Below are 27,773 nucleotides of genomic sequence, written 5' to 3' on the forward strand. Positions count from 1 at the left end.
TGTGCTATGTCGTTTATGGTGTCGCTTATGATGCTTGAGCCTCATATTGCCCTTGATCCACCACGTTTCTCGTATTGAGCTTGGTCCCCACATTTGACTCCATTAATACTTAAAGTCGGATGGCCCTGCACATATTGAGCTTGTATTTTTACTTTTTACCAAGCAAGCTACAGACGGAACTGCACCATGGAAAACAACAAAGAGCCGACAGTGCCCATTGCGCCGGCTACGGCCGCGGAACCAATTGTGGACTCTGCAGAGCCGGCGACGGGACCGAAAACAATGCCAGCGGATGGCGCAAATTCGCCTGCTCAGTTGCCAACAGCATCGCCGACGGCGTTGCCCACGATTTCTCCCACAGCAGCCGAAGAAACATTGGCACCAGAACCAACTACAACCACTACAAGAACTCTCCCCGGAGACGAGCCAATGGCAATCATACCCGCAGAGAGTGGACCTCCCCCACAATACGATGAGTATGCTTCCCGATCTAAAGAAATGAGCTCAAGCTAACAGAAACAGGCATGAGAAAGACGCAATCACGACTCCCGCACCGGCAGTTACATTACCACAGACCAACGAGAAAGTCTTACCACTCGCTCCACAAGTTCCAGTTTCTCAAAGGGCTATTCCATTGGCCCAGCTTGGTGAAGAGCCCGGATGGATCAGTTGTCCCTTTTGTCTCCACGAGGTTCAGACCAGAGTCAACAAGGAGAGCACCAGTGCCACATCGTAAGCTTTGATTCATACTCACTTTACCTTTTGATTCATCTCACTTCCGATGATACTGACCTCTCACTTTACAGTACGGCCGCCGTGTGCTGCTGTCTCTTCGGCGGCATTTGCTGCGCATTTCTACCTTTCTGTATGGAAATGTGTCACGATTCACACCACTTCTGTACACACTGTGGTGCACAAGTCGCTATTCATCCGCATGAGGGCCCAGTACAGCAATTCGGACCGAATCTACCCGGGCCAATTACTCAAGCACCAGGACGCATTCAACCGCCGCAGCCAGTTATGAAGAACTAGGATGACAATCTACAATGTCACAAGGAGCAAAGGATATGTAATGGGTGTACTGGTTAGCATGATACCATCTGTTTACTCTCTGATCTATGTTACTTTACTATCATTAATGAAGAAAGGATTCATGACGAAGCATTTGAATTTCATTCATGAACCCTGACCCATGCAAGATGGGACCAGCCACCTTGCATGGGTCAGGGTTCGACACATAAAAACATGGCCCCGTCAGGGGATTGATCCATCTGGATTGGGCAGGGTCCCAATCAACGACACATAAAGGTTGGCCAAGATCATGCGGCCAACGGGGTCCGACCAGTTGTGGATTTGGCGTGCGAACTCCACCTTGGTCTCCCAGATGTGCTCGCTCAATGCCTCGAACTCGTCCCGGGGGACGGGGGACAACTTTGCCAGGTCCTCACGGTGGTCAATGCTGGCCCTGAGGTTGTAGATGCCTCCAGCGAAGGCGCGGAACATGGCGCCGCTGGCAGTGGGGGCGGGGCCTGAAGCGGGAGCCTGGGAGCTCATGCTATGTATTAAAGTATGTTAGCATATGTCAATTGAGTTATGCATGTGACTCAATTGGGTTATCTACATACCTTGCGGTGGTACAACACCGGTGTGGGAGGAGCTTGAGGGTGTGGGTGGGCGTGGTATGTGCAGCACGCGGATTGGATGAAAGGTGGTGGGATTGACGATGTGGTTGGGATGAGAGGAGATGGATTGGATTGATGGGACACGGATGTAAGAAAGAGAAATCGTTTTGAAAGAGCTCATCTACTTATACTCCCCCGTCCGCAGCCGCAACCTGCGCAGCCGCGACTCGGGTGGGCGTCGAGTCCAATGAGCAAGAATGAAAGTGAACAATTAACAATGTTACTATTCAAATTCTATAGCTTTGACCCCGTAGCCTTAGAAACTAGATGCGCATTAACCGGCGTGACAGCCTTGCCAGTCTTATAGAATGAAAGGATATTCTCCATACCCAACCTCTCGAAGCCAATGTGTGAGTCCACGGATGCACCCGCGTTGTGCGCCATCATCTCAACGTTCTTCATACTTGCAAGCTCTGGGCTAACATTCGGCTCGTCATAGTGGACGTCCAACCCAGCAGCAGCGAGCTTACCACTCCGAAGAGCATCAACCAGGGCGTTTTCATCAAGAAGCTTGCCACGGGCAATGTTAATGAGTCTGGAACCGGTCTTCATCTTCGCCAGCAGAGATGCATTGAGAAGCGTCTCCCCGCTGAAGGGCGTGGCAACCATGACACAGTCTGAAACAGCGAGAAGACTGTCCATGTTCTTGTGGTATGTTGCCTTCGAGACAGCTTCCAGGTGGGCGGGCATCTGCACGATGTCATGATAGTGAATCTTCATGTTCATGGCAAGGAAGGCTTTCTCGGCCGTGCGCCGCCCAATCTGGCCAAATCCAATGATTCCAAGTGTATGTCCATTTGGATTGTGGGAAACCATTGCCAGATTGCGGTTTGCGTCGACAAATGCATCGGCATCCAGTGTACGTGCGGCAATGTGTGACCAAGAGAATTGGCGGAATGTTGAGATGATGAGCCAGATTGCGGCATCGGCGACGGATTCTGTACATGCAGCAGCAGCATTGCAGTAGATAACTCCTGGATAGATTGAAATATATTAGCTTCTTTCTCCCTGGTTCATGTCTCCTCGTTGCTCCGTGCCGCTGTATACATACCCTTCTTGGCCAAAGCTGCGGTATCAACCCAATCAAATCCAGCACCCGCACTGGCATAGACCTTGCAGGAATCTGGCAGTAGCGAGACAAGCTCCTCATCCCAGTTCCCCATCTCGCCGCCGGTATTCCAGAATGGGCGGTAGATGGCAAAGAAGTCACCGAATTGGCGCTCTTTCAGGGCTCGGATAAACTCTGGCCGAGACATGCTGTAGGACCGGCGGATCTCAAAGACATCTTGGAACTTGCTGTGTAGGTCATGGTTCCAGCGAATGTTGTCGCCGAGTTGGAGGACGATTGGTTTGGGCATTTTGGGTGGACTTCAGGTTTGTATAGATCGGACTGGTGGTTGGAATAGGGTTTTCGGGGTACTTGATGGCGGCCGACGGCAATTTGTATAAGGAAATTGTAGAACTTGTTACGGGAGTTTTATTTTTAAGCTGGCAAGCCGGAATTAATTAAATATATCTTTTCCGACTGTCGTGTTGATGTTCATTGCGGCTATTGGACTTCCTATGGTACGGCTATTGAGCGACCGCCCGGGTATCGATGCCCCGGTTAATGAAATCCGAGACGTCAACCACCGAGCTCATCAAGTGAATTTCATGCCTACCAAGTGACAGAACAAAATGAGAGATAAGAAGCTTGTATTTTTGTCAAGTTGATGGTCCTACGAACTATTTACTGTCTAGCTTAGCATGGAATGCAAAGGCCAAGCCAGGCAAAAGGAATATAAGCAAAGCATCATCCTCCAGTTCGTCCGGATGCTTAGAATAAAAGGTGCGTGAAGAACACGAGAGGGACAACTGGTCCACAAATTGAGCTACTAGGATGTAGAAAAGAAATGAGCTCGATCTGGGGAAGCTATCGACAACCTACCATAAGACCGGCGACCGTGCTTTCACGACATGGGGTTGCAGATCTGCGATATCGTCAGGTTGTGGGGTAAGCGATCCACCGAATTTCTGGTATGTGATTGGCTGAAGGCTAGTGTCGTTCATATTGGTCAACTTGCTGGGCCGTGGAAATGGGATGCCTGATTTATTCAGATATCTTGCGGTTGTATGAAAACCACGGGGAGGGGTCTTAAGTATGAGGGTCGGGGCGGAGTATACCGCACGCGCTCAAGGAGAGTGGAGGAAAGGCCATGGAATTTGACTACAATGGTGATGGAGAATGGAGAAACGATGTAGCTGAGATTACCAGCAAAAGAGTCGGGCAGGCAGGAGAGGAAAGGAAATGGAGAGAGTAGAGGGTCCTGTCACCATTCGTAGCCTGACAGACCAGGATCCCAACATCCCACAGAACCTGGCTCCATACCCATGGTATCAAAGTGATCAGTTCAAGCAAGGGGTTTGAACGACTTGGTGGGCGTGCAAGTAGAGGTTTTGACGGTTAGCTCGCCAGCCTCCCGGGTCAAAATGAATGCAAGGTGGTGAGATTGAAATTGTTCTCGGTGGGTAGTTGGGCTCGGGCAGGGTTTACGCCCGTCGCGCTGATCGTGGGATAACCCCAATCATGTTTCGAAAAATATCGATCAGCATATACTGGTCCGCGTCATCTCGCACGTCCCAGATTGATTCTTCGATTGCCACGGTCTCGAAGTCGATACCAGCACATAGGTTATTAAATCCCTCGGTGTTTGATTGACCGCTAGCTGCTAGCTCATCCCGTCGAGAGATCTCGTCTCTCAGTCGGAAGATTCTCAAAATCAGCCCCCTATAGGTAGGGTGCCGGTCCAGTCGGCGCGCCTGATTTGCGTTAAGAGACATTTTCTCTATAAAGCAGCGGGGTAAGCGATGGTTTTGGGATAGGGAGTTAGAAAACATGATATACGAACCAAAATAAGGATTCGAGAATTGGGCGTTTAACAATGCAAGTCGTGGGAAGTGGGAGTTGTGAGAAAACAGAAGTGAGAGAAGTATCGTAGGATTAGGGAAGGTGGTAATAAGCTTAACAAACTTTTACGATAGAAGCGAAACAATCTAAATGAGACTACCTGCCTAGATTCGAATGGACAGGATGGACAAAGAGCGATGTTGACTGCATATGACTTGTGCCCCTACTAGATTTACACCGTTGTGCTGATCGTGGGATCGTGTTTCAGAAAGTATCTATCATCATATACCGATCGGCATCATCTCGCACATTCCAGGTGATAGTTCGACGGCGACGATCTCGAACTCGATACCGGCAGGTAGGTCATCAAATTCCTCAGTATTTGATTGTCCACTATCCTCCAGCTGATTGCGCCGACAGATCTCGTCTCTTTGTCGAAAGATTCCCCCAATAAGCTGTCTATAGGCGGGGTTGCACATTGTCAGAAGGAAACAGTGCATTCCGTTGACTGGGGATTGGCCTACCCTAGTCCAGTTGACTCTTTAGCGAGACGTTTGTCTTTGGAAGGGTCCAATCATGGTGTGAAACACGTCGATGAGGAGACATTTGTCGGCGTCGTCATGGACATCCCAAATCGAGAATTCAATTATAATGGTCTCAAACCTGATACCGGCAGATAGGGCATCAAGTAGCTCAGTGTTTGATTGTCCACTATCTGCCAGCTGGTTACGTCGCTCAATCTGGTCTCTTAGTCGAAGAATTCTTTCAATCAGTTGTCCACGCAGGTTCAGGCGGTCCGGCGATGCAGAGGAGAGCGAGGTTGCCAAGTTGATTGTAGCGATGTGGTCTGTGTACGCCACAGGTGTGAGATCATCCGGGGCCGCTTCGACCATATGCCGAATCTTGCGGACTACCCACACCAAGCAAGAGATCTCTAACTCCGTTGCCCAATAATGTTTTTCTGCTGGCGTCAAAACCCGGCTCAGGAACATGATCGGTTCAACCGCTGTGGATGGAGGAGGCTGTTTCATATTAGAATGCGTGTACTCGCGTTTGATGTGAAATACCATGGCGCCATGCCCTCCTTCCTGGGAAGCATCAATATCGAAATACAGACGGCGGGTTCGATCCCAATGTGCAAGCCACTGTGGGTCTTGAAATACTGCCTGGATAGCGTCGAACGACGCCAACTCCTTTTCGGTGGGATCTGCTATGCCGTGCGTAGTGACCAGTCTCTACGTGGGCGGCCCTTGATAGGGCTCCCTCGTAGGAGCTCCGTTTTCCGGATCTGGAGCGGCTCGGATTTTTTCGCGTACATCGGAACGTATTGTCGCAAGGCACCCGTCATCCCGAGGTAGGTCTCCAGTTGGCGGAGCGTGCGTGGAAAAGTCAGGCTAGCGATAGCCTTAATTTTTGCCTCGGGTGTGCTCATGCCGAAGGCGTCCACGCGTTGGCCAAGCAGAGAGACTTCAGGGAAGGCGACATAAGCCTTCCGTGGCTCTAACATGATCCCGTGTTCCTCGAGAACTTCGTAGGGGGCCGGCCCCGATGACGGAACCTGTTTGCGTTGAGGGATGGATTATTGTTCATTTTACCTATCACAGTAATCGAGTTAGCGATGTTTATTGGATAGTAGTCGGAGAACTTGGTCATTTGGGGAGGGGGAGGGACTCAAACCAAGATTCGACGCGAGAGGTTGATGCTGAGCAATGAGAGCTGCGAGGAGGGGGAGTTGGGAGAATGAGAGTGTGAGAACGGACGCAAGATTGGGGAAGATGCTAATGAGCCTGACCAACCTTTATGATATAAGGTGGACAATATAAACGAGACCCTCTGTTTGCTTCAGGGGTATCGACTCGGGTGGCTTTGCAGTTCCAACCGATCTATGAGCCTTTATCTCTAGTTAGTGCCAACATCGATGGCTCAGAATTGTAGCATCGTGTGTGGTCAACCGGAGATTCTGATGAGAATCTGAAATGATGTCGAATAAACAATCTGCTTTTTACCCAGCAGGGGTCGGCTGATGAGGGGAAAGTGAGCCTAGGTGGACTATAAGGATACCACAACTAATATGATATTTTGCTGCATGGAAGAAGACAGGTATATTCCACCGTGTGGCTATATTCCACGATTATATACAGATGAGCTGTCATTGAAGTGAAGCTGGACTCATAGTGAAAAAGAAATGAAAAGAGGTCTTAGTGCGTTGATCAGCTAAACAGACTAAGTGCTGAGTATAAGGAGATGTATACGGAATAAAGAAGCAAAGAAGAATATTCATGATGATAGTCCAGCATATGAAAATGCTAGCTAGGCAAATGAATTTAAGACAAAGATATTGAAAGGGCGCGGTGCTACCGAACTTGAGTGTTCGTGTTCTGCTCATGCGAACACGCCGGCCCATGCCTTGCCTCTCTGTTATCAGGATTGAGATGATTTGGGGCTCTGGAATTGCGAAAAGAAATGTTGAGACTCAGTTGTGTTGCCACGGCCGTTGATCTCTCGCATCAAAGCAAGGCCCATGCTGCTTGATGGCCGGGTTCTAACTTGTAAAGAGAGGGCTCGCGACTTCTCGCCGTTCGAATCACCGGCTACCGGCCAGCCCAAAGACAAGAAGGAAAAGAAACAGATATGCCCTTAACCTTAAGGGTATTGATGGCATTGATCCAAAGATCGAATCAAAGCGTGATGTTGTGGATCTCATACCATTTCTTCTTGCAGGTAGCATTGCCAAAATGATAAGATCCCCCTTTTGCCCAGATATATTCAGCAACCTTCTTCCAGGAAACCTTCGGTGGCTCACTCATGCTCATGCTAGCATTGGGCAGCGAGCTGTAAGTGTCGGGGTTTTCTGCGTGAATGGTGACGGCCTGGCAGAGCAGTCGGATCTATTAAAAAGGCACGTTAGAATGGACAACTCAGTAGAAAAAGAAGTATTCTCAACTCACATCCTGGTCTTGCCATCTGGGCTTCCGCACCCGTTGGTCTTTAGACTTGGTGAGGGTACGGTATCGGCCTCGCAGTGTAGACTCCGCCTCCTTGAACCCGCCCAATCGCTTGATATCCTTGTATGATAGACCGCGGCGCTTGCAATCAATGAGGAATGCGTCCCTATTGTTGCTGTAGTGCACACTTGACTCAACGCTGCCTTGCTCTTCTCCGCTTTGCTGCGGAGATCGTCCCTCTTCATTGCTTGAGGCGGAGAAGGATGGACTGAGACTGTTTGCGGGTTTCTGGTCCGGGGAGGCAAAATCTGTGCCGTGCCCGTTTGGAACGTACACTGGTTGCAAGGTGGGTTGGCACTGAGGTGATTTACTTGAAGTGACGAAGGTTCCCGGAGTTGACATGGGCGAAAAGTGGCTCATGGGCCCGGTTGGGCCTGCATTCATAGTCGCAGGTCCAAAGGGAGCCATAGGGAGTCCATGGGTGGGTTTGTAGACTTCAGACTCAGGTTCATTGCAGTCGCCTGGCAAAGTGTATGCATTCGTGACGGGCCAAGGTGCGCTATAACCGTTGTTGTGCCAGCTGCTCTCTGATAGGCCAATGGGGTCACGAGTAGGATACCAGATATCAGTTGTGTTGACTGGTTGACAAGCACCCCATTGCATAACCTGGCCAAATATCCCAGACTTTGCATGTGCAGCGGCGAAGGATGGCGTGAGATATGTGGTATGTGGGTGACGGCCGATGTGTGTGTTCATAGGGTAGTTGGCGGTGTTTGGGTTTGGGTTTGACACATTGAATTGAGTTCCGGAGAAGGCCTGCTCGTCCCGTGGGATATTTGGTACTTCAAAGGATGAGAGAGAAGGCGTTTCCTCGGTGCCCGAGAGGAAGGAATTGCTAGCTGCCACGAACATGTTGTTGCGTGGTGCTGGGTGAACAAGCCCGGCGTGTGTCTCCGCACTCTGAGAGGTGAAGGGCTCCTCAAAGCGCTCAAGTGACTCAAGGTCAGATTCACAATAAGTGCTTCCGTTGCTTGAAAGAGTGCTGTTGATGTCAAGCTGTACCGTGAATGGAGACCCGCTCTGCGAATACGGAGCCACGCGAGGGTCTTCCACCTGGAGAGGCATGTAATGTCCCCGGTCATCCATGAGACGCATGGGTTGCCCCAGCAAACGGTTCTGGTTTAGCATGGTTCCAGCAAATTTTTGAGGATGTTGTGTCTGAGTCTTTGGGGAAGGGCGTTGCAGCAAATGGGAGTCCAGCTCGGAATCTGAGGTGGAGGGGCAGAAGAGTGAATACCAGCCAGTGTGGGAAGGAGAGAGTTGATTATCAATCGCGTCTGAGATCTCCAGGAAACCCGACGCATATGCGGTTATAATATCGCGCGACGCATCAGTGTAGTCCTTGGGATGTGCCATCCATGGCTTCGGCACCCCAGGAATAGCCAGCACGTCCGCCATATCCAACTCAGATGCAGAGAAAAAAAATATTAAAAATATTAAAAATGATATTGACCAGTGATAGACGAGATATCGTCTTCCACACTTCACCGCAATTGCTGGCGAGTGTTGTACGCGGGTTGTCGCTGGGTGTGGACTACCGCTATCCCGGAGATTTCCTCTTTGTCAAGCAGTGCACACCGGATATAATGTGGATAATTCGAGGAGAGCTGCAGGGTTGACCGTTAGGAGAGGTTAGCGCTTTGCTATATATGGAGAGGTTTCACCAGAACAGTCTGGGGTGATTGGGCATCACTTACCGTATGTATATGATAGCACGCAGTTGATTACCAATAGGCAATTCTGTAAGTGATAGGCAATGCAAATCCTCTTTGGATAGCTGTAAATGAGTAGACAAGCCCTAAATGACTCTTAAGCAGCGGTTATATTTCGAGATAGCACTGTTTTGTGTGGCTTTTGAGAGATTGGTTTTGGTGGGGATTGGGTTGTAAGTCGAGCCGTTGAACGCAATGCGGTCTCAGATCTGTCTGCAATTGAACCGTTAAGAGAAAGGAGGTGAAGCTCTAGATTGCTGTCGGGTTGATATTCCAGGTTGCTGGTTGCTAAGACGGAGAGATTGTTTGAGAGACAGTGTAAAAGTTGGAGGTCGAGGATACGGGATGAAATGGCATTAAGTTTATATCGATGTAGTAGAAGGCGGAGAGTTAGTATCGGGTCCTTTAATAGACAGCATAAATTGATCAAACCACAGATGAACCATGTCTATCATTCCAGCTCATTTCAACCTCTCGGCCCGTTTAATCTCAATTGAGGCCCGTGCCATTGCTAGATGAACAGGAAGGATCTCGGACTGTTCTAGGCGTCTAGGGAAAAGAAAAGGAGAAACAAAGAGAAATATAGACATGGGTTGGCACTCAAGGGTTTCTGTACCCTAGCCAGCTCAGAAATCCCAGGTCTGGAACTGGACCCCGGTATGTCCATGATCCACTTACCGAGCGTTTCAGATCTTTTCCCTATTGTCTAGCGTTATGTCTTGATTTAGCCTCGATCCTGTGGGAAGCGAATGTATGTCTAGGAAAGCTGAAACGGGAGCGAATAGTGGATGGGTTGTATTCTCGACGGCTTCCTGAAGGTCTTCGCTCCCGGCCGTTAAGACCAAGTCAATATATCTCCGTTCAATGTTTGTTTTTTCTCCCTCTGTATCTGCCTTTTATCTCGTACTAAGGGCTGGGTGAATTGGCCCCGGAACAGCCTCCCCGTTGGCAACGGTCCTAGCATAGGGTGCCGCGGACACCGCTGATCTCCACTATGTACAACCCTAACTAGGGCTATGCATCCGTCTGCAGGCCTACCTGGTCAACAAAACCTCTAAGGCTCCATGACTTGGCAGTGGCTCGGGCAGTTTTGGAATGTTCCATCCTGAGCGGGTAGCCGCAGAGAGCCTCTGGGGAAGGCTAAGTGGCATCCGGGCCATTCACAGCAACGGGCCTGATCCAACCTGCTTGAGAAAAAGCAAAATAAACAGGATAGCGGTAGAACAGATTCCCTAGTTGGAGGCTGGTTGAGAGGATTTGCCGGCAGACGTGACCTATCTAGTCTTTTGAGGCTCTAGCGTCCAATACAGGGGTTTGTTGAGCCAGCATGAGTTCATTAAAGGCCCTATGAGATTAAGCATTGCAGATTGACAAGGTTATAACCAGGAGACTTTCTGTTGGGTCAATTAATAGAGTAAAATCATGTTCAGATGGATTGAATGGCCATAATAAAATAGGCGGCTAACGTGCACAACTGCCGAGAGAAATATAAATAAACGTAACCTTAACAAAAACCTCCGGGCCCCTTTTCCCCGGACCCCCACCGTCCTAGAAATGGGCCTATTCAAAAGAAGCTTCTTTAACAACCGCTGGGGTGGCCTAGGTGGCGTTGAAACCGGAAAGATCGAAAACGAGCCTGCAGCAGCACGAACGCGCAAAGGTTCCGTCCGATCCTCTAAGAAGGGGGGAGTACCTCAACTCCTGATCCTGTGGGAACGCTCCGAGGGAATTTCCTTTGTTTGAAGCAATGTTCTGTTGGTGTTACATGTCTATGGAGTTGCTGCCGTAGTGGGTTTTGGCCATTTACAGGTTCTAGGTGCTGGATCGACCGCTAGGCTTGATGTTCCGCATATGCAGATCATATTTGTGGATCTCATTATTCATTATTCTATGGACACCAGTACCCAGTGATCTATTCTGTATGTCAGGCAGCAAGCATTAGAATCTGAAACAAATCTGGGGAATGGGATGGAAACAGACAGGAATGTCGATACGAACAGTGGACCTAGGGATGATCAGTGGAGAACCAAAGCAGGCTCGAAAAAGGACCTGTCCAAAAAAGCAAAAAGAGGTTGGTGTTGTCTAATTTGAAAGGAGTCTCTCGGCAGCCTGTTGGTTGTCTTTGGGTGGTTGATTGGTTGAATTAGGGCTCGGGCGTCCCGGATACCGGGGTTATGGGTAGGGACTTTAGTGTGTGCTTTAGCGTAGTCTATATCTTATTTCTGGCAAATGTGAGTAGACCGGGTTAAGCTGACTTGTAGGGCTAAAAACAGAAATACAACAGCGGATAGTTTTGAGGTTGAGACATAGAAGCTGGGGAATCTTCACTGCCCACAATTTAGGACTCAACTCCTTCCTAATAGAGACCTTACTTATTGGCAGACTAGGATTCTGGGTTTCTAAATGAGACATAGGACTTGATTCAGAGGTGGGAGGAACATTCAGCCTACTATATTCCAGGTCATGACTTGCTGGCATGTAGCTATGCACTGTGGCGGTTACTGCGCTAGCAACTCCCAGTTAAAAGGACATATTGTGACACAATGTCAGCTTCTGTTTCACAAATTCTATATCCCACCGAAGGTTTCGGGAGACATGCGGGATTTTTACAGCCGGATATTTCAAATTGTCGCGCCTAGAGCCTGTAATAGTTCGTCCAGTGGTCCATGAGGTGTCGGGGAGATGTTATTGCTGGGTCAGACCTTGATCGGTGGATAGAGTTAGTAGTTTCTCTCTCTGAATCGATGGAAGGATTGCTTTACAATTAACATTGACAAGGAGCGTAATATATTAACCCATTCCCATATCTTAATCGCGTGCAAGCAGGGAAAAATACCACAAGAAGGTGTCGGGGCAGTGGAATAACATAATATCTACTACTAAACCAAGAACCCCTTTAGAGTCCCTTGAGAGCACATTTGCTGGTAGAGAGGGAGTCAGGCATTACCATCCCCGGCGCAGAGGCCAGACGTTTGAACTCCCCGTCGCATTCCCGCTTCCGTCGGCCAGCTGCGTCCTCCCGGGATGTCAACCAGTCAAAGAGTCGGTCAACGAGGAGTATGGCCAGTTTGCAGTCTCACAGTCGAGGCGTGCAATCTCGTCGGGGAGGTGAAAGACTGGAATATAGAGTAGGCATCTAGAAAATGCTGGTGGAAGGCAATGAGACATTGGGACAACAGATGGAGCAACAAGGACTATAGTGCAAACTACATCAATAGATCAATAGAGACTAAAATGAGAAATACAGGTAAGTTAGCCACAATTCGAAATATATAAAAACATGAAAATCTAGCTAGCTTAACATATCTCCAGAAACTGGTGGATGTTAACACAGTATTCTCTCCCTTTATTATCTACGGAATACAACAGTAAGCAGTTGGAGTAAAGGTTGTATACAGATTTGTCACCTATGTGCAGATATAGATGGAGAATGCCGTGGTGTCTGCCAGTTCAGTGCTGCAATTTGAAGAGTACAATAAAAGAGAGCGAGACATAGGAAGCCCACCCTCACTCGTGTCTTGTGAATAGGTTGCAGGATATATAACAATGCCAATATTGTGGTGCTTCTGGAAAATATATCACTAGCCGTGCTCTTTGGACGTCTCTCAGACCCTAGTTCGCCTGGATGGGAACCGCATTGTCAAATATATAAATACAGTTCCAAAGCTAAAGTACTACGGCTGACGTCTTATAGTCCTACAAAATAATTCGTGGGCTATTTACTATTGAGACTTTTATTTATTTTGGGACTCTCGGACATGTTCTCCACCGTGGACTGCTACCTAACAAATCCTGAAATATGATTGAGCAGAAAGCTCAATTGGAAACGCTTTAGCTTGGAGTGGTCGACATGGGCCTGATCTTTTCAAATAGCCCGCGTTCGTAAGCCAGAAAACGGTTAGTCCCTTCATATATATATATATACACGAGTGGATAGAAAAGTGTATTTACATCCTTAACTCGATACACGGAAAGACATCGAACCATCTCTCTGCTAGCTTGCGGACTATTCGGAAGTGCCTTCTTATAGTTATCCAATACATCTGCGGAATAAGACCAAAGCCCGTCAAATTCAGTCAATCCATGGAGGACTGGAATACTGACGTGGCCCGAGTACCTAGGCGATTAACTTAACCAAGTCATGTTGCTATCTATTATGGGATCCAACTGAAGGCATAGGCCCATTCAGGTCAGGGATAGCGATCTCGGACCAATAGAATACCTCAGTGAGCCACTGGAAATAAAATGGTCTTTGGCAACATCAGACTACTCGACATTATAGCTCTCAGTATGAATGCGGACGGTAATCAGGACATTGGATGTTCGAGATATAGCTAGGAAGTTGAACCATCTAGAGGTATGTGCATTGGGTAAGTAGAGCCCAAAAGTTTCGATTCCCCTCAATTGCCCACTTGGAAGCCTGAAACAAGGGAGAAAATGACTTCCAGGGGTATTGGCTGGTGGGATGTAAAGAGAGAGATTCTTAAAGTACAAAGAATAGGAGAAAACCACATACAAACGGAGAGATGTGCACCCGGCCGGCTGCACCGTCTTTTTAGCAATTCGAGTGACCAAAAAACCATTTCTCCAATGATGATCAGCATAAGCTCCACGCGGCCATTGAAGCGGACGCCGTGGAATCCAATTCCTAGGGAATGCAAGAAGCCCCTTTAGCCGTCCACATCTCAACTTCAAAACGTACAGCACGGCTTGCGAGAGGAGGTGACTGGCTGGAGGATGATTGAGCAAAGTGCGAAGTTCACCAGTGAGGGCCTGGTATTAGACGTTGAAGGTCAAGCGTATGCGGCCCACAAGGAGCAATCTGACACGTAATGTCATCAATGCGTGTAGCAAAGTCATCCTGCGTTGAAGACAGAAGCTTCATAATAGCCTTGGTCGTGTGCAGAGCGGCAGGGCACATATAACGGTGAAGTCGCATGAGTGCCCAACGAGCTTAATCTTGGCCAGACGAGTTGACATCCATGCCCTGAAGGTGGACAGTTTCGCTTACTAGAGGGGCCCAGCTGTCTAGAAACACCATGTGCGTTTGGCTTCATTACCAAGTTTAGTTGGCCTGGGAGCCCCGTTGATTGCGCATGTTGATTGCGCACTGAAGAGCTGGCAATGGCATTCCCCGCAAAGTATTAAGACAAGTGATTGTAATGGCCCAAAATCTGCATTTGGGTATTGTGTGCTAAGGCGGGTTCCCGTTGACATAAATTCACCCATGACAACTGCTAGTGGTGGCAGATATGTTGGGATAGCGCGGAGTACCTAATGGGGTGCAAAATCGGTTCCAAAGTTGGAGCACTCTCGATAGGCTTCGCATCACCGCAAGCCTTCTGATGGCCACAATATTTCGATAGTAACTAATCTGTAGCTCGCTCCGAGTACAACAAGGTAATGAACTTAAGGGCAGGCGAATGGAAGTAGAAATACAACACATAACTCGTTCATTGGGTATCAAAAGAAACAAGGAAGACTCCACGAAGACGATGCAAGGGAATCGAGTAATGACCGAGGTGAAGCTGAGCACCCCGGCTGGGGAAGTACGTACAGGTGCAACCAGGGAAGAGTTATGAAGAATCCTCGAAGCTGGAATCCGAGGAATCCGACATGGAGGAATCTCTTACCGGGACAGGGACAGGAGCACCAATGCTTTCCAATCCTCGGGACTTTTCCAGAGCCCCATTGGCAGCGTCGATCTTTGCGTTCGAATCAACACCAGCTTCCTTCTTGAGTCGCTCATAGTTGTCGCCAGCTTCTTTGATCATCGCCTGGATCTCCACCTCACGAACTGCGATATCTGCCTTCTCCTTTCTCAATTCCTCCATCCGGCTGATCATCCGTGTTTTCGACACTTCCATGGAAGCTAGAGATGTGCGCAATCTTTCAAAACTGCTAGCCAGTCGTGGAAGAGATGTCACCTTGGGTGGAGTTTTCGGACGATCAATACCACCGGACTGTCCACGACCCATGGCAGCATGAACCTGAGCGGCTTCATAGGCAGCCTTTTCCTCCAAGTCGGAATCGTCTTCATCGGAGATACCCTCGGCATCCTCAATCAGGTCACGCATTGCTTCACGCTCCTTCCGCTTCTTCTCGCGCTCTGCCTTTCGCCCCAGCGCCATCTTGCCATCCTCCGTGAAGAACTCCTCCCCTTCCGCGAAGTCCTCATCGTCCCGAACCAGTCTTGTGTCTTCTTTGACTTCTTTCTCTCCTCGCACAACCGCATCCCAGTCATCGGTGTCGGCTGCATTGTTGATGTCCAATGAAATGAACTCATCCTCACCCGCACCATGTTCCATAGCCAGGCGTGCGCGTCGGGCCTTTTTCTCCCGGATCTCGGCTTCGCTGGGGATGTGTGACTGTCCTGAAACAGTCATAACCTCACCGAATTTAGCTGCAACATCCACAGCCTTGCTGGTTTCGTCATCGGTAACTGTTTTTGGTGTTGAAGGCGTAGAATCGCGAAGTTCTTTCAAATAGTCATGGTTATAGGTAGGCCGGTCTTGGTCTTGACCGAGTCGCGCAGAAACTGAAGGAATTCGACCGGCGCTCCTTTCCATTGCCTTGCGCCCTAGACCGTGGCGCTTCGGTAGGACTACTTCGCTCTCTTGGTCTCCATCGGTCATTGACGTGCCGGGGCCAAAGGATAGCTGCAATTTGGATTTATGCTTGGGTTTCGAAGCAGCTGGGCGCTTAACGACAGGCTCTGCCAACCCCCATGTTAGCTTCGATCTCTGTAGGCGAATATGTAGGGTAGAAAAAAAGTAATCCCGGCCCACATACCTGAGGCAGCGCCTCCATCGTCCTCCTCATCATCGCCACCAATCTTGCGAGGCTTTCTGCGATTGGCAAATTTGGAGCTCATATTTGCAACTACCAAGCGACCAAATAAGACGGAAACAAAGTGATGCAAGTTGGTGGCGTGAGCGTATGAACTTGAGAGCTGGCAGCTCTTATCGCATATCTCATATCCGGAATATCATTTCCCCGGCACAGCTTGCACCAAACTCCCAAAGCCACCGCGGTGACCTGAATCTTGCCAAACCCCAAGATACCCAACCAAATCGCCCAATATGCCTCAAGCTCAGCCTGAACTGAAGAAGGTTAGTGGTCCTCTTACTACGTGCGCTCTTTTTTGTCCCGAGATCTCTGCTGACGTCGTGTGTTTTCTGCAGTACATGGAGAAGCGGGTCTTCTGCCAACTGAACGGCAACCGCAAAGTCATTGGTATCCTTCGAGGTTACGATGTATGTCTACACCCCCTGCCCCGGATTTTACCGTGTTGAAGCACTCCTCCCTGGGCGTCGACAATGGGAGGATGACGGTACCGAACAAGCGCGGAATAACTAACGATGCTTTCGCACAGGTCTTCATGAACATTGTTCTGGATGAGGCATTCGAGGAGAAGGAGGGCGGAGAGAAGGTTCCCATCGGCATGAGCGTAGGTTCAATTGCTATGGACGAGTGTCAAGAACAGCGCTAACGGATACTTATTTATCAGGTCATTCGCGGTAACTCAGTCGTGATGCTCGAGGCCCTTGAGCGCATTACCGATAAATAAGCCACAAATCTACACACACGATCTACGACGTTTCTTTTGACTGAAGGGGCACGCACATAGGCACCACTCTATCACCGAGTGCTGGGAAAAGATCTAATGCTACTGGGAGTTTCTGGGTCGGTTTCTCTTATGGGAACAATCAAAACCTTTTTTCTGTTCTATTTTCTTCTGCTCGTTTGCCAGGGCCCATATAGACTACTATGGCTATCCCAATGACTCTCTGACTGACTACACTTGGACTGGAAATCTATCATGGGGGATGAATATAAGGCACAGCTAGCTGGTATTGAAATCAGAAGATAAAGCTGAATCGACATCGCGCCTGTGACCATGCTTTGGTTCCATTCTCCTGTCTGAGCCGATGGCAAAGGGAGGCAATAATAAAAAGATAAGGATAAATTACATGTGATATTCGAAGGAACAACGTTGGATATTCATGTTGGTCGACCACCAAACTTGATCTTCAGCTTGGGCGTAGATGTGGCAGACGGTTTGGGAGTTGCGCTTTGCGCAGGTGATGGTCTGGGAATGTGGATTTTCGGGAGATTGTTGGGAGTTGGGGTTCCTGGAGCCATGCCAGTTTTGGACTGCTTGAACGTAATACGGGTTGATGAGGGTGCGTGCATGCCCTGGTCCTCGCGCTTGCGCTTCGAAGACGGACCAATGCGGGCTTTGGTAGATCGGTAGAAACGTAACTTGCCATGACCTTGATTCTGCACACTCCAATATCGAGGAAGTTTCATCCGCACGAGTTTAGAGGTGATTGGATCGTACAGCGTACGACAAAGGTCAGTGAGCTCGGACAGCTCCAAGAGGCCCATGCACGGTGAGTTACATGCTGCCCACATGCATTCCTTCATAGATGCGTCGCCAGCAAGCTCTCGTTTCAGGGCTTCGATGGCACCAGGAATGGTTTGACGTCGTGCGATGTCATCTCGGCGGATTTGGGTGGAGGATTCTTGTTCGATGATCAAGCCACCAGTTTGGGCGGCTTCAGCTTCCTGAGGACGACCGAAAGCTATCTGCGCTAGGGTCTGACCTAGCAAACGTAGAGATTGGTGGCGTATCCAGGCTGAGGAGTCGGCCGACAATGTGAACATGAGCCATCGAAGAAGCTCCGGGTTCTGGGTAATATCGAGGTCAACCAAGCATTGGAAGGCTTGGATCCGGAGAAGGTCATATGTTCCTGCTCGGGTATACGGGACGAAGCGCATCAAATCCAGGTCGATCATTTTAGCTTGCATTAATTGCGCCTGGCATTTGAGAGCAGCTCGAGAGTAAAGGTTCTGGAAAGAGCTAGACCATTCGTCCATCCGTCGATAACGGTCAAACTCGGCGATGGCATCTTTGTCCAGTTGTTCCTCGGCCTGAGCCTCGAGAACACGTTCCATATCAAAGTGATCCAATTCCTCATCCGTCCGCGCCTCGTTTTTACCAAGCATGGCATGGCATAAAGACTCCATCAAGGAGGCAACATAGAAATTGTCTGAGTACTCATTGTTCGAGTTGTCATTGAACTTGAGTTTATCGAAGAGGAATCGCTTCACCCTTAATGGGGTTTTGCCACTGTTGTCGCGAACTTTAGAAATTGCCTCAGGGATGACTTGTTGGAGGATATAGGCCGCTCGGTCAGAGAAGTCGTTCGAGCGAGTCATGGGCGATCCCGGGAGACAGAAAAGCTCCTGGAACGCCTTCTCGAGATGATACAGTCCAATCCAATCAACCTCATCTTTGGCATGTTTTACCAAGGCACGCGCAGCTGTGGAACGTATTCCATGGAAGTATCGACTATCCATGAGTGTGCGAACAAATATGGTGGAAATCAGAGGGTGCTCTCGTTGGGCAGCCATGTATTGTAGCGACTGGGAATGTTAGCACCGTGCTTTTCACTCGTTGAAAACAATTATAACTCACCTCGAGCTGGGCCACAACATCTCGATCTTGCTGGAGCTGCGAGAGATACATGTACCCTGGCATACCGAGAGATAGTTTGCAGATCCACTCAAAGTCTGCATCCATTCGGATCCACTCATAGGATTCCTGTCCCATCCGTTCCTCGTCCTCCTTCGTCCAGTCAGCCAAGCGCCAAGCCTGCGTCTCTTCCTCGGTTTGAAGCACATCTCCCAGGCAGTAAAGTAGAACATCCTCTTGAACTTCGGCATCACCCGAGGCCACGGCCCTTTCCCTTTGCTTTTTGTTGCGTTTGAGCCTTTTGTACTTTGTGTTGTATGGAATGTCGAACTTTGTCACCCCCTCCTTGATTTCAACGATGTGCTCATAAGGGGTTCCGTCTGCCTCGTGAATCCGAAGGGTCATCGACCCTGTGAAGACCGGCTGAACTGGGCCCGCGTAGACGTGCTGGACCTCTTCCTTCACGTCACGCAAGAATGAATCTTTGTGGAGATCGCGAGGGGCTTGTGGTTCAGATTGGACCTGTCTGATCATCATTTCAACAACGAGCTTCTTCTTGTTGAACCGTTGGGTCGCTTGGAATCGTGGACATCCCGCGCCGTAGACCCATTGCTGGAAAAAGACGTCTAATTTCGCGTGACCCAGTCGTTCACACGTCTTCTGGAACAGGGATGAGGTAACGGCTCCATTTGGTATATCGCCCATGCGGGAGTTCAAGAAAAGTCGAGAGATAATGCGGGACATCGTGGCCTTACCACTCGCCTTGGTCAGTCGGCGATCTAGAATGAACAAGACCAACGGCGCTTTCAACGCAACAAAGCGATATTCGGAGGGGTCAACCTTAAGAATGTTACCCATGTCGTATATCGAGGGGCGCTCAAAATCCAAATCGCAGACTTGATCAGACATCTGCTTCAATCTGAAACGGTATTCGTTGTTGCCGCACAGCTTTCTCATGAAAGTATCTGTAATGTACCATGCCACACCAACCGTCACCCAAGTATCTGAGGGCTCGGCAGGAATAATGTTGATTCCAGTCCACTGACATGCCAGACCGTGCACCTGAGCCCGAGTAGACTCATACATGGGGTCGATCATCTCGGCTGGGAAGAGCAGATGGCTGCTGCAGATTGACATGCACGCAATCGGGAGACTATCAGTTGGAAGATCGTCGACAAAACAAATCTTGTAACTGCCGAATGGATACGACCCGTACGACAAAGAGAAGAAGTCAATCGCCTGAGCCATGGGGAAGCTGCTGTTCTGAACTTCGTCGGCTCTACCTGGGAGGCAGAATGCGTGCAAAGGAATGGCATTTTGGCCAAGCTGTTCATCCTGGTCACTTTCGCGGAAGTCGGCCAGGTTCACATATTCGAATGGACCAATGGCAAACCCAATCTGCAAGGCTCCCAATGGTGAATATGACGCAAACGAAACTGTTTTGCGAGTATGGTCTTTGGGATCGACAATGTCATCGGTTAAGTCGCCGGAGCACACCACGGACATGTCAAGACCCTCATCGTCCGCAGAAAGTTGGCGACTTGTCGCTTTTGAGCGGGATGGGGGTGCTGCACCGGACGCATCTCGATTCTTCCGATTGAAAACATCACCAAGAGAACTCGGACATGTGATGGAAACCTCCCAGGTACATCGCGAGGACATATCGTCCACGCACGGGAATAAAGGACAGCCGATACCAGACTCGAGTGAATTGGTAGTGTAGACATGAGGGTAGCGTTGATCCCCATTCTCGACGCCCACAAATTGTAAGCCGTCCCGAATATTATCAATAACAAATCCGATTTTCACTGTCAAAGCCGTGAAGCGAGGAAGGTTTGCTTCTGGCGCCCTGGCACTCGCAGGGCCATCCACATTTTCGACAGTAGATTGTAGCGCAATTTGATCCTGTGCCTCGGCCGAAGATGGATCGAGTTCTTCGATGCGGACGCCCTTTGGAATAGTGATGGGTAGGTTAGGTCTTGGGGGAGTTTGCAAGAGGTTGTGGATCTTTGGCGTCAATCGTTCATGGTAGTGTACACCGTACAGTTGTAGCGAATCGTATTCATCAGCATATTTTGTTGTTGCAGGCTTGCCATTCACGCTCAAGTGCTTGACCTCGCCTTGTCGAAAATTCAACCAGATTGTACCTAGGTCTCGGCGGCGAGGGTGAACTGTGATCTCCGTGGTTCCTCTGAGACTTTTGGAAGCTAGATCAACGTCAAGTTCGACCTTCTGGTGTCCCACACTGAATCCCAGATCAAACGGGCGTGCCGCGGCACCAACGGGGAGTTCGACAACACCCGGCATCGTGATAAGATTGCTCAGTAACGAGATGCGCGGGGAGCGCTTTGAAGACCATCCACCGTCATATCCAACCAGGCTCAGTGTTTGATTGTAGTGTCGAGGGCGGGAAGGAAATCGAAAAGCAGTTGGCCTGGCGCAGATCAAAGCTTCAGGTGACGGTGAAATGCGAGATGGGTGATTACGCGATTATGGTGCAGGGTGGATTATCGCACGGCGCTGAGGTAGATTGTAGGGTAAGGGAAAAGTCAAGTGAGGCCCGATCGATGCGCTCGAGGGCAATACTAGTTGCGACAATGCGATTTATGTCCGAACAATGCACCAGCAAATCCCGCGTGGATTCGGTCAAGTCGAGCTTCCCTTGTTCGCGTTCCCGATGCGGAGCAAGGCACGTGATTCCGACCTGAAAATCCATCTGGAACAATTCCCACTTCTCCTTTTTCTCCACGTATTCTTGCGAGTCGACATTTGTGTTTAAAGGCATGATTTGATTTGGTGTGCATTTGTCCATTTTACCCTTTTTTTGCCCATCTCGCTATGAACTGAGGTGCTGGTGTTTACCCCCCGCCGACTATACTCCAATTCCGCGCGTGACCCAGCCCAATCTTCAAAAATGAGCGCAATCTACCGGATGGTCCAAGGTTAGTGATAGGAAGACTGTTGTCACCATATTTATTCCCAACCATAGGCTAACTCGAATGTTCAACCTCTACAGAGACCCAAGATTCCCTTTCCGACGATGCCCTCCTACCCCTTAAGTCTTACAAGTATTCCGCTGTCGACAAGTCGTTCATTTCTCGATATATTTTGAAGCACTATGTATGGCAACCTTTGGAACCTCGTACCAGTTACGTTCGGAATAAGCAATTGACTTTTCTTCTGTTCAGTGGAATGCCTTCGTCGAACTTGTGCCGATGTGGATGGCCCCGAACATGGTGACCCTTCTTGGGTTCATGTGGATCGTGGGAAATATCTTCATCATTCAGATTTTCGTGCCAGATATGGTGGGACCCGTGAGTTCTTGTTCCTGTTCCTTACTCGGTGATTTATTGGAAGTGGCGAGTTAACCAGATATTTCAGGGCCCCGCTTGGATCTACTACAGCTTCGCTCTTGGCATGTGGATGTGAGTGACCGGCTACCCCTCCATTTATATGATTCCGACTCACGAAGATAGGTACTCTACCCTCGACAATGTGGATGGTAAACAGGCGCGCCGAACGGGGACGTCGAGCGGACTCGGGGAACTTTTTGAGTTTGTACCGCACTCCGAACAGCCTTGGATAGATCACTAATCAGGCACAGTCACGGTATCGACTCTTTGAACTGCACTCTGGCCAGTCTGCTCTCGACAGCCGCAATGGGCTTTGGAGCCTCACAAATTGGTGCTTGGACTGCAATCGTGCCTTGCTTGGCCATGTATTTCTCCACATGGGAGACGTTCCACACCCACACGCTCTACCTCGGCTACTTCAATGGCCCGACTGAGGGCCTCATCATCGCCTGTGCAACTATGATTGCCTCCGGAATCTGGGGCCCTGGAATGTGGTCTCAACCCATTGTTGGGTTCCTTAACTTCCCCCAGATCTTCGGCAACAGCTCCGTTAAGGACCTCTGGGTCCCAATTCTCCTGGGTGGCTTCTTCCTCGGACATCTCCCCGGATGTGTTATGAATGTAGCTGAGGCCCGCAAGAAGCAGGGGCTGCCGTTCACCCCTTTGCTTAAGGAGTGGGTGCCTATGATTGCCTTCACCGTCTCCAACATTGCCTGGCTGTTCTCGCCATACTCGACTATTCTTTCCGGGAATCACCTCATTTTGTTCTGCTGGGTTATGGCGTTCGTCTTCGGACGGATGACCACCATGGTCATTTTGGCCCATCTTCTGCGACAGCCCTTCCCCCTCTGGACTATCATGCAAGCTCCCCTCATTGCTGGCGCGGTCCTCATCAACCTGCCCGTGATCGGCTTCCCGGTCGTTGCCCCATGGCTGGAACTGCTTTATCTCTGGGTGTACTTCTTCTTCGCTCTAGTTATTTACATGCACTGGGCTGTCCTCGTCATCAACCGCATCACGACTTTCCTCGGCATCAACTGCCTTACTATCCGAAAGGATAAGGGTGCTGCCAGAGACAGAGCCTATCGCAACCTCGGTGAATCGTCCCAACTCGATCAGTCTCACGCTTCGACTGACACATCCAAGACACATTAACTTAGTATACGCCACGCCATCTCTATGGAAGAATCGACCGTCGACACAATCGCGTAATTCCAGTTGGAGTTGCCACAAAAAGCGCCCTGAGCGGTGCATTGTTTAAATGTTCAACCTCATTGTAATTATGAACATGTCCATTCCTTCTACATATGTGTTATTATCTTGATCTGATGAGAGATATAACCAATCCCAGAGGGGTGGATTTGATGAAACCAAGCATGGAAACTGCATCCTACCCTGCGCATCTGTACTTACGAGAATATTAATATTTGTGAATAGATCAAAATCAAAATCAAAAATCAAGTTAATTAATATTGACAGAGATCATAGTACAGGAGATTAAAGTACAGAGCCAAAAGACTTAACGCTGGCAAAAACAGAAAAGACAAAATCAAACGTTCAACCCAAATTCGTCCCGGCCCTTTCATTTCTTTCCCAGTCCAAGAGCATCAGTCAAACTGCCCAGACCAAGTCCATTGATCAACTTGTCCAACCCAAGACTGCCAAGCAGACCATTTAACAATCCACCAAGACCAAGACCATCAAGCAGACGACCAACCAGTCCAAGCACGCCATTCAGCAACAGACCAACGGCTGCGATGATCTGGAACAATGGCTCAGAGAGAAGACCCCAGAGGGGGCTGAGCTTCTTCTTGGCATGAGGCATATCAGCGATGCGTCTCTTGCCATTGTCAATGGTCTTGATGACCGTCTCAGTGAGTTCCTTAATCATGTCGGCAAGCTGATATTCCTCGGGAGTGGCATCGCGGGAAGCAGCGCGCGCCTTAGCTGTCGCGGCAATGCGTCCATCGGGGTCGAGGGCACGGATGGCTCCATTGCACTCTTGCAGGATGCGCCCACCTTCTTCGAGGAGCGGCTTGACCGTTTGAACAAGCTTCTCCTCGTCGAGCTCGTCCTTCGGGGTGCGGTCTGCTTTCTCGCAGGCCTGAATGTCGTGTTAGTACTATTGCCTGAAAGGTTATATGTATTGGGTTAGAACTTACCTCGGCGATCTGTTTGCAAACAGGCTTGACTTGATCGAGAGTCTGGCTGAGGATGGAGATCATCTTCTGCGCGAGCTGGCGGTCGGACTCGGCCTTCGCTGCAGCTTCCTGCTCTTCGGGCGTGGGTCTTTCCTCTTCCGCCTCGGGCTCCGGCTCGGGGATGTTCTCAAGCAAGGTGCATTCGCCAATCTTGTTACCATCGTTGTCAACAACATAGCCATTGTCGTCGACTGTCTTGCCGATCAGCGTGGCAAGATTACCCGAGGTCAGCTTGCCAATAAGGTTGCCATCCGCATCGCGGACTTCGCCTTCCTTGGTGATCTTGCGCCCAGACATGGGGTTGACAACACGCTTCTTCTCCTCGGGCTCCCAGCGCTCAGCTTTGCCGATTGTGTTGCCGTTCTTGTCGAGGACATCACCATCCTCGTCAACCTTGCGGCCGAGGAGGCGCTTGGCGTCACCTTCAATCAGACGCCCGATGATTTTCTCGCCGTCCTGCACGACCCCGTCCTTGCCGACGACAGCGTTGTCGAATCCGTAGAATGGTCCTTCAGCCTTGTTCTGCTCAGCCCCGGGGATGAGCTCAGCACGTCCAACAATCTTGCCATTGTCACCCCAGATCTGTCCCTTGCCGTCGACCTTGCATCCAGCGAGGCGCTTATCACCTTCGACAATGCGTCCGACCACTGCACCAGTGGTGGGGTCAACAACGTTTCCAGCCTTGTTGACAACCTTGCCCTCCAAGATAGACAAGTCTTCCTCGGTAGGGGCTTCCTCCTGGGGAGGCTCATAGGGCTCAGCACGACCTTTGACATTGCCGTACTTATCGGTGATCTCGCCATCCTCGTCGACAGCTCGACCACGCAACTTCTTGGGGTCACCTTCAATAAGCTTACCGACAATGGATCCCTCGTCATCTTCGACGAATCCATCTTTGGTCACGAAGAGGCTCTCCATGCCAGCGAAGGGACCCTCGGGCTTGCTCTCGATCTCCTCCTCGGGAATGAGCTCAACACGGCCAACGACCTTCTTCCCGTCGTAGATCTCGCCATCCTCGATCTTCTTACCGGCAAGCTCCTTGGGATTCCCCTCCACAACACGGGCAATTGGATATCCCTCGGGTCCGATGACATACCCAGCCTTGTTGCATGAGAGCCCATTAACAGCAGAGAAATCAGGTCCAGTCTCTTCCTCCTCGGGTTCAAGGCGCTCAGCGCGCCCAATGACATTACCCTTACGGTCGAGGATCTCGCCATCCTCATCAACGCCACGGCCGCTCAGTTTCTTCGCATCGCCTTCGATCAGGCGACCGACGCGGTTCGAGTTCTCATCTTCGACGAAACCGTCTTCACCGACGACTAGGCCTTCCAGACCGGAGAAGGGCCCTTCGTCGCCTTCGTCCTCCTCGATCGGGAGAGTCTTCGCTTGGCCGATCACGTTGCCGCGGTTGTCCCAGAACTGGCCCTTGTTGTCGAGTGTTGCTCCGAGCTTAGACAGTTTTTTCGGGTCGCCTTCGGTTAATTGGCCAACGGGCTTGCCGGTGGCTTTATCGATGATGTAGCCGAGCTTGTTGCAGACCTTGCCTTCGAGAGTTTCGAGGCCCGGAACCTGCTTCTCGACTTCCTCGGCAGCATCCTCGGCGGTCTCCTGTGCTTCTTCACCCGCGTCTTCGGTGGTGTCCTTGGCCTCTTCGGTGGCATCTTCGGCAGTATCTTTGGCACCTTCGGCCTTCTCATTGAGGGTATCCGAGGCGCCTTCATTGGCGTCTTCTGTGGTGTCCTTGGCATCGTCGACTGTGCCATCCACGGCATCAGTAGCGTCTTCAGCGTCGGAGGCCGCATCTTCGGCTGTAGACTTAGCCTTGTCGGCATTCTCTTCGACATCGGAGACATCGTCTTCAACCTCCTCAGCCGCGCCATCAGCAGCGCTCTTACCCTGATCGGTGGAGAGGCCATCCTGAGCATCTTCATACTGATCCTCAACATCGTCCTTGACACCACCGACCTTATCAGTGACATCACCAGAAGCTCCTTCAATGGCCTTCTTCTGCTCCTCAACAGGAATCAAGTCGACACGACCAATGGCATCGCCCTCTTCATCAACGATCTCACCATCATCATTGAGGGTATACCCAATAAGGTCTTCAGGGTCCCCTTCAACAATCCGGCCGACGACCTGACCAGCAGCGTTCTTGATAACACCGCCATCAGAAACAGGAAGTCCTTCAAGCTGAGCGATATCCGTAACAACATTCTCCAGATCAACCTCTCCGACGTTCTGCTGAGCATCATCGGCGGACTTATTAGCCTGGTCCGCGACCTCGTGGAGGATATCGACGCGTCCGATCAAATCGCCCTCCTCGTCGAGAATCTCCCCGTCATCGCCAACAGTCTGTCCAACGAGTTCCTCAGCATCACCTTCGACAACCTTGCCGATGGGCGTCCCATTTTGTCCGAGGATATTGCCGCCTTCGGCGACGTCAAGACCCTTCAATGCAGACATGTCAAACGGCACGGGAAGGTTATCGGTGGCAGTCTGAGGGGCATTTTTAGCGTCATTCTGCACACTCTCGGAACCCTGCTGGGCTGTCTCCTTCGTCTTGCTGGCGAGGCCCTTAGCTTTACCGGTCACGCCGGAGACACGGCCGAGGGGGGGCTGCGGAGCCGGAGGCGGAGGGCGCCTGGGAAGCGACATCATCAGGCGGGGAGGTGGGACGGCGCTGCTCTGTGCGCTTCTTCGACTTCGGGGAGGGTGTCTCCGGGACGGATTGCTCTTCGATGTCGTCGTCGAGGGGTTCGGGGGCTTTCTGGGAGAGCTTGCGAGGTGTGGTTGACTTCTTTGTGGCTTTTGGGCTTGCGGCGGTGCTGGGTTTGCTGGCTGCGCTGGAGCCGGAACCTTTGCGGGCTTTGGTGGGCGTTCCGGCCTTGGAGCCCAGCTTTGGAGGTGCTTTGCTCACGGCGGGGGAGGACATGGTTGTTTTTGTTCGGGATTGGATGGTTGGGTTTGAGATGGGTTCGTGTGTTGTTGATATGAAGAATCAAAATCCAGTTGGGGAATTGCAAATTGAACGCAATGCAGTTGTTTCCGTTAAGGGACGTGAGGTATATTTCGTAAAAACGTATGCTGGTAAATGATGATGTACAAATCCCGGGAACAGGGTATACTTCGGGAGTAGGTGGTAGTTTCTAGATAGATTGAAATAGAATAGGTTTGAATAATCTCAAAAGAATAATTTCAGAGGCGGCTTCAGGTATTTATATGAAGAGTTCAGTGATATATCATCGAACAATCCCAACATCGTGACTGTCTATATAGGCACTGTAACCAGGTACAATACCTGCAGAGCCTACTACGTCATAGTCCGTTGATATCATAACGGCTTTGGACTATATCAGTTTCGCACGAAACCCTTGTCGGGGGATCGTCATAGAGTTAATCTATACAACGTACGACTAGGCGTGGTAGGGTCGTTAGTAACATCATCGGCATCA

General features: G+C 50.2%; 13 protein-coding genes across 13 annotated transcripts; 4 read left to right on the forward strand and 9 right to left on the reverse strand.

Moving 5' to 3' along the window:
* Positions 1-186: 186 nt before the first annotated feature.
* On the forward strand, positions 187-736 carry N7489_003028 (LITAF-like zinc ribbon domain-containing protein; the record flags this gene model as incomplete). Its single annotated transcript, XM_056708783.1, has 2 exons — positions 187-476; positions 523-736. The coding sequence occupies 2 exons, from the start codon at positions 187-189 to the stop codon at positions 734-736; spliced, it is 504 nt and encodes a 167-aa protein (XP_056573085.1).
* A 518-nt stretch (positions 737-1,254) lies between these two features.
* On the reverse strand, positions 1,255-1,554 carry N7489_003029 (uncharacterized protein; the record flags this gene model as incomplete). Its single annotated transcript, XM_056708784.1, has 1 exon — positions 1,255-1,554. The coding sequence occupies one exon, from the start codon at positions 1,552-1,554 to the stop codon at positions 1,255-1,257; it is 300 nt and encodes a 99-aa protein (XP_056573086.1).
* Positions 1,555-1,916: 362 nt separating this feature from the next.
* Positions 1,917-3,040, reverse strand: N7489_003030 (D-mandelate dehydrogenase-like dehydrogenase; the record flags this gene model as incomplete). Its single annotated transcript, XM_056708785.1, has 2 exons — positions 1,917-2,656; positions 2,734-3,040. 2 exons carry the CDS (start codon positions 3,038-3,040, stop codon positions 1,917-1,919), a joined length of 1,047 nt encoding a protein of 348 aa, XP_056573087.1.
* A 1,171-nt stretch (positions 3,041-4,211) lies between these two features.
* N7489_003031 (uncharacterized protein) lies at positions 4,212-4,502 on the reverse strand (the record flags this gene model as incomplete). Its single annotated transcript, XM_056708786.1, has 1 exon — positions 4,212-4,502. One exon carries the CDS (start codon positions 4,500-4,502, stop codon positions 4,212-4,214), a length of 291 nt encoding a protein of 96 aa, XP_056573088.1.
* Positions 4,503-4,850: 348 nt separating this feature from the next.
* N7489_003032 (uncharacterized protein) lies at positions 4,851-5,048 on the reverse strand (the record flags this gene model as incomplete). Its single annotated transcript, XM_056708787.1, has 1 exon — positions 4,851-5,048. One exon carries the CDS (start codon positions 5,046-5,048, stop codon positions 4,851-4,853), a length of 198 nt encoding a protein of 65 aa, XP_056573089.1.
* Positions 5,049-5,111: 63 nt separating this feature from the next.
* Positions 5,112-6,076, reverse strand: N7489_003033 (ribonuclease H family protein; the record flags this gene model as incomplete). Its single annotated transcript, XM_056708788.1, has 2 exons — positions 5,112-5,776; positions 5,809-6,076. 2 exons carry the CDS (start codon positions 6,074-6,076, stop codon positions 5,112-5,114), a joined length of 933 nt encoding a protein of 310 aa, XP_056573090.1.
* A 1,171-nt stretch (positions 6,077-7,247) lies between these two features.
* On the reverse strand, positions 7,248-8,972 carry N7489_003034 (uncharacterized protein; the record flags this gene model as incomplete). Its single annotated transcript, XM_056708789.1, has 2 exons — positions 7,248-7,457; positions 7,518-8,972. The coding sequence occupies 2 exons, from the start codon at positions 8,970-8,972 to the stop codon at positions 7,248-7,250; spliced, it is 1,665 nt and encodes a 554-aa protein (XP_056573091.1).
* Positions 8,973-10,840: 1,868 nt separating this feature from the next.
* N7489_003035 (uncharacterized protein) lies at positions 10,841-11,029 on the forward strand (the record flags this gene model as incomplete). The annotated part of the gene is made up of 1 exon (XM_056708790.1): positions 10,841-11,029. One exon carries the CDS (start codon positions 10,841-10,843, stop codon positions 11,027-11,029), a length of 189 nt encoding a protein of 62 aa, XP_056573092.1.
* Positions 11,030-14,862: 3,833 nt separating this feature from the next.
* Positions 14,863-16,160, reverse strand: N7489_003036 (uncharacterized protein; the record flags this gene model as incomplete). Its single annotated transcript, XM_056708791.1, has 2 exons — positions 14,863-16,001; positions 16,079-16,160. The coding sequence occupies 2 exons, from the start codon at positions 16,158-16,160 to the stop codon at positions 14,863-14,865; spliced, it is 1,221 nt and encodes a 406-aa protein (XP_056573093.1).
* Positions 16,161-16,368: 208 nt separating this feature from the next.
* N7489_003037 (putative small nuclear ribonucleoprotein SmG) lies at positions 16,369-16,856 on the forward strand (the record flags this gene model as incomplete). Its single annotated transcript, XM_056708792.1, has 4 exons — positions 16,369-16,398; positions 16,471-16,542; positions 16,662-16,736; positions 16,797-16,856. 4 exons carry the CDS (start codon positions 16,369-16,371, stop codon positions 16,854-16,856), a joined length of 237 nt encoding a protein of 78 aa, XP_056573094.1.
* A 434-nt stretch (positions 16,857-17,290) lies between these two features.
* N7489_003038 (transcription initiation factor TFIID subunit TAF2) lies at positions 17,291-21,074 on the reverse strand (the record flags this gene model as incomplete). The annotated part of the gene is made up of 2 exons (XM_056708793.1): positions 17,291-18,718; positions 18,771-21,074. The coding sequence occupies 2 exons, from the start codon at positions 21,072-21,074 to the stop codon at positions 17,291-17,293; spliced, it is 3,732 nt and encodes a 1,243-aa protein (XP_056573095.1).
* A 607-nt stretch (positions 21,075-21,681) lies between these two features.
* Positions 21,682-23,275, forward strand: N7489_003039 (uncharacterized protein; the record flags this gene model as incomplete). Its single annotated transcript, XM_056708794.1, has 6 exons — positions 21,682-21,709; positions 21,784-21,887; positions 21,956-22,081; positions 22,149-22,192; positions 22,244-22,321; positions 22,372-23,275. The coding sequence occupies 6 exons, from the start codon at positions 21,682-21,684 to the stop codon at positions 23,273-23,275; spliced, it is 1,284 nt and encodes a 427-aa protein (XP_056573096.1).
* A 427-nt stretch (positions 23,276-23,702) lies between these two features.
* N7489_003040 (LEA domain protein) lies at positions 23,703-27,253 on the reverse strand (the record flags this gene model as incomplete). The annotated part of the gene is made up of 3 exons (XM_056708795.1): positions 23,703-24,224; positions 24,283-26,937; positions 26,975-27,253. 3 exons carry the CDS (start codon positions 27,251-27,253, stop codon positions 23,703-23,705), a joined length of 3,456 nt encoding a protein of 1,151 aa, XP_056573097.1.
* Between the last annotated feature and the right edge of the window lie 520 nt (positions 27,254-27,773).

The sequence above is a fragment of the Penicillium chrysogenum genome (genome assembly GCF_028827035.1).
Source record: "Penicillium chrysogenum strain IBT 35668 chromosome Unknown utg000001l_segment0_segment0, whole genome shotgun sequence".
Lineage (NCBI taxonomy): Eukaryota > Fungi > Ascomycota > Eurotiomycetes > Eurotiales > Aspergillaceae > Penicillium > Penicillium chrysogenum.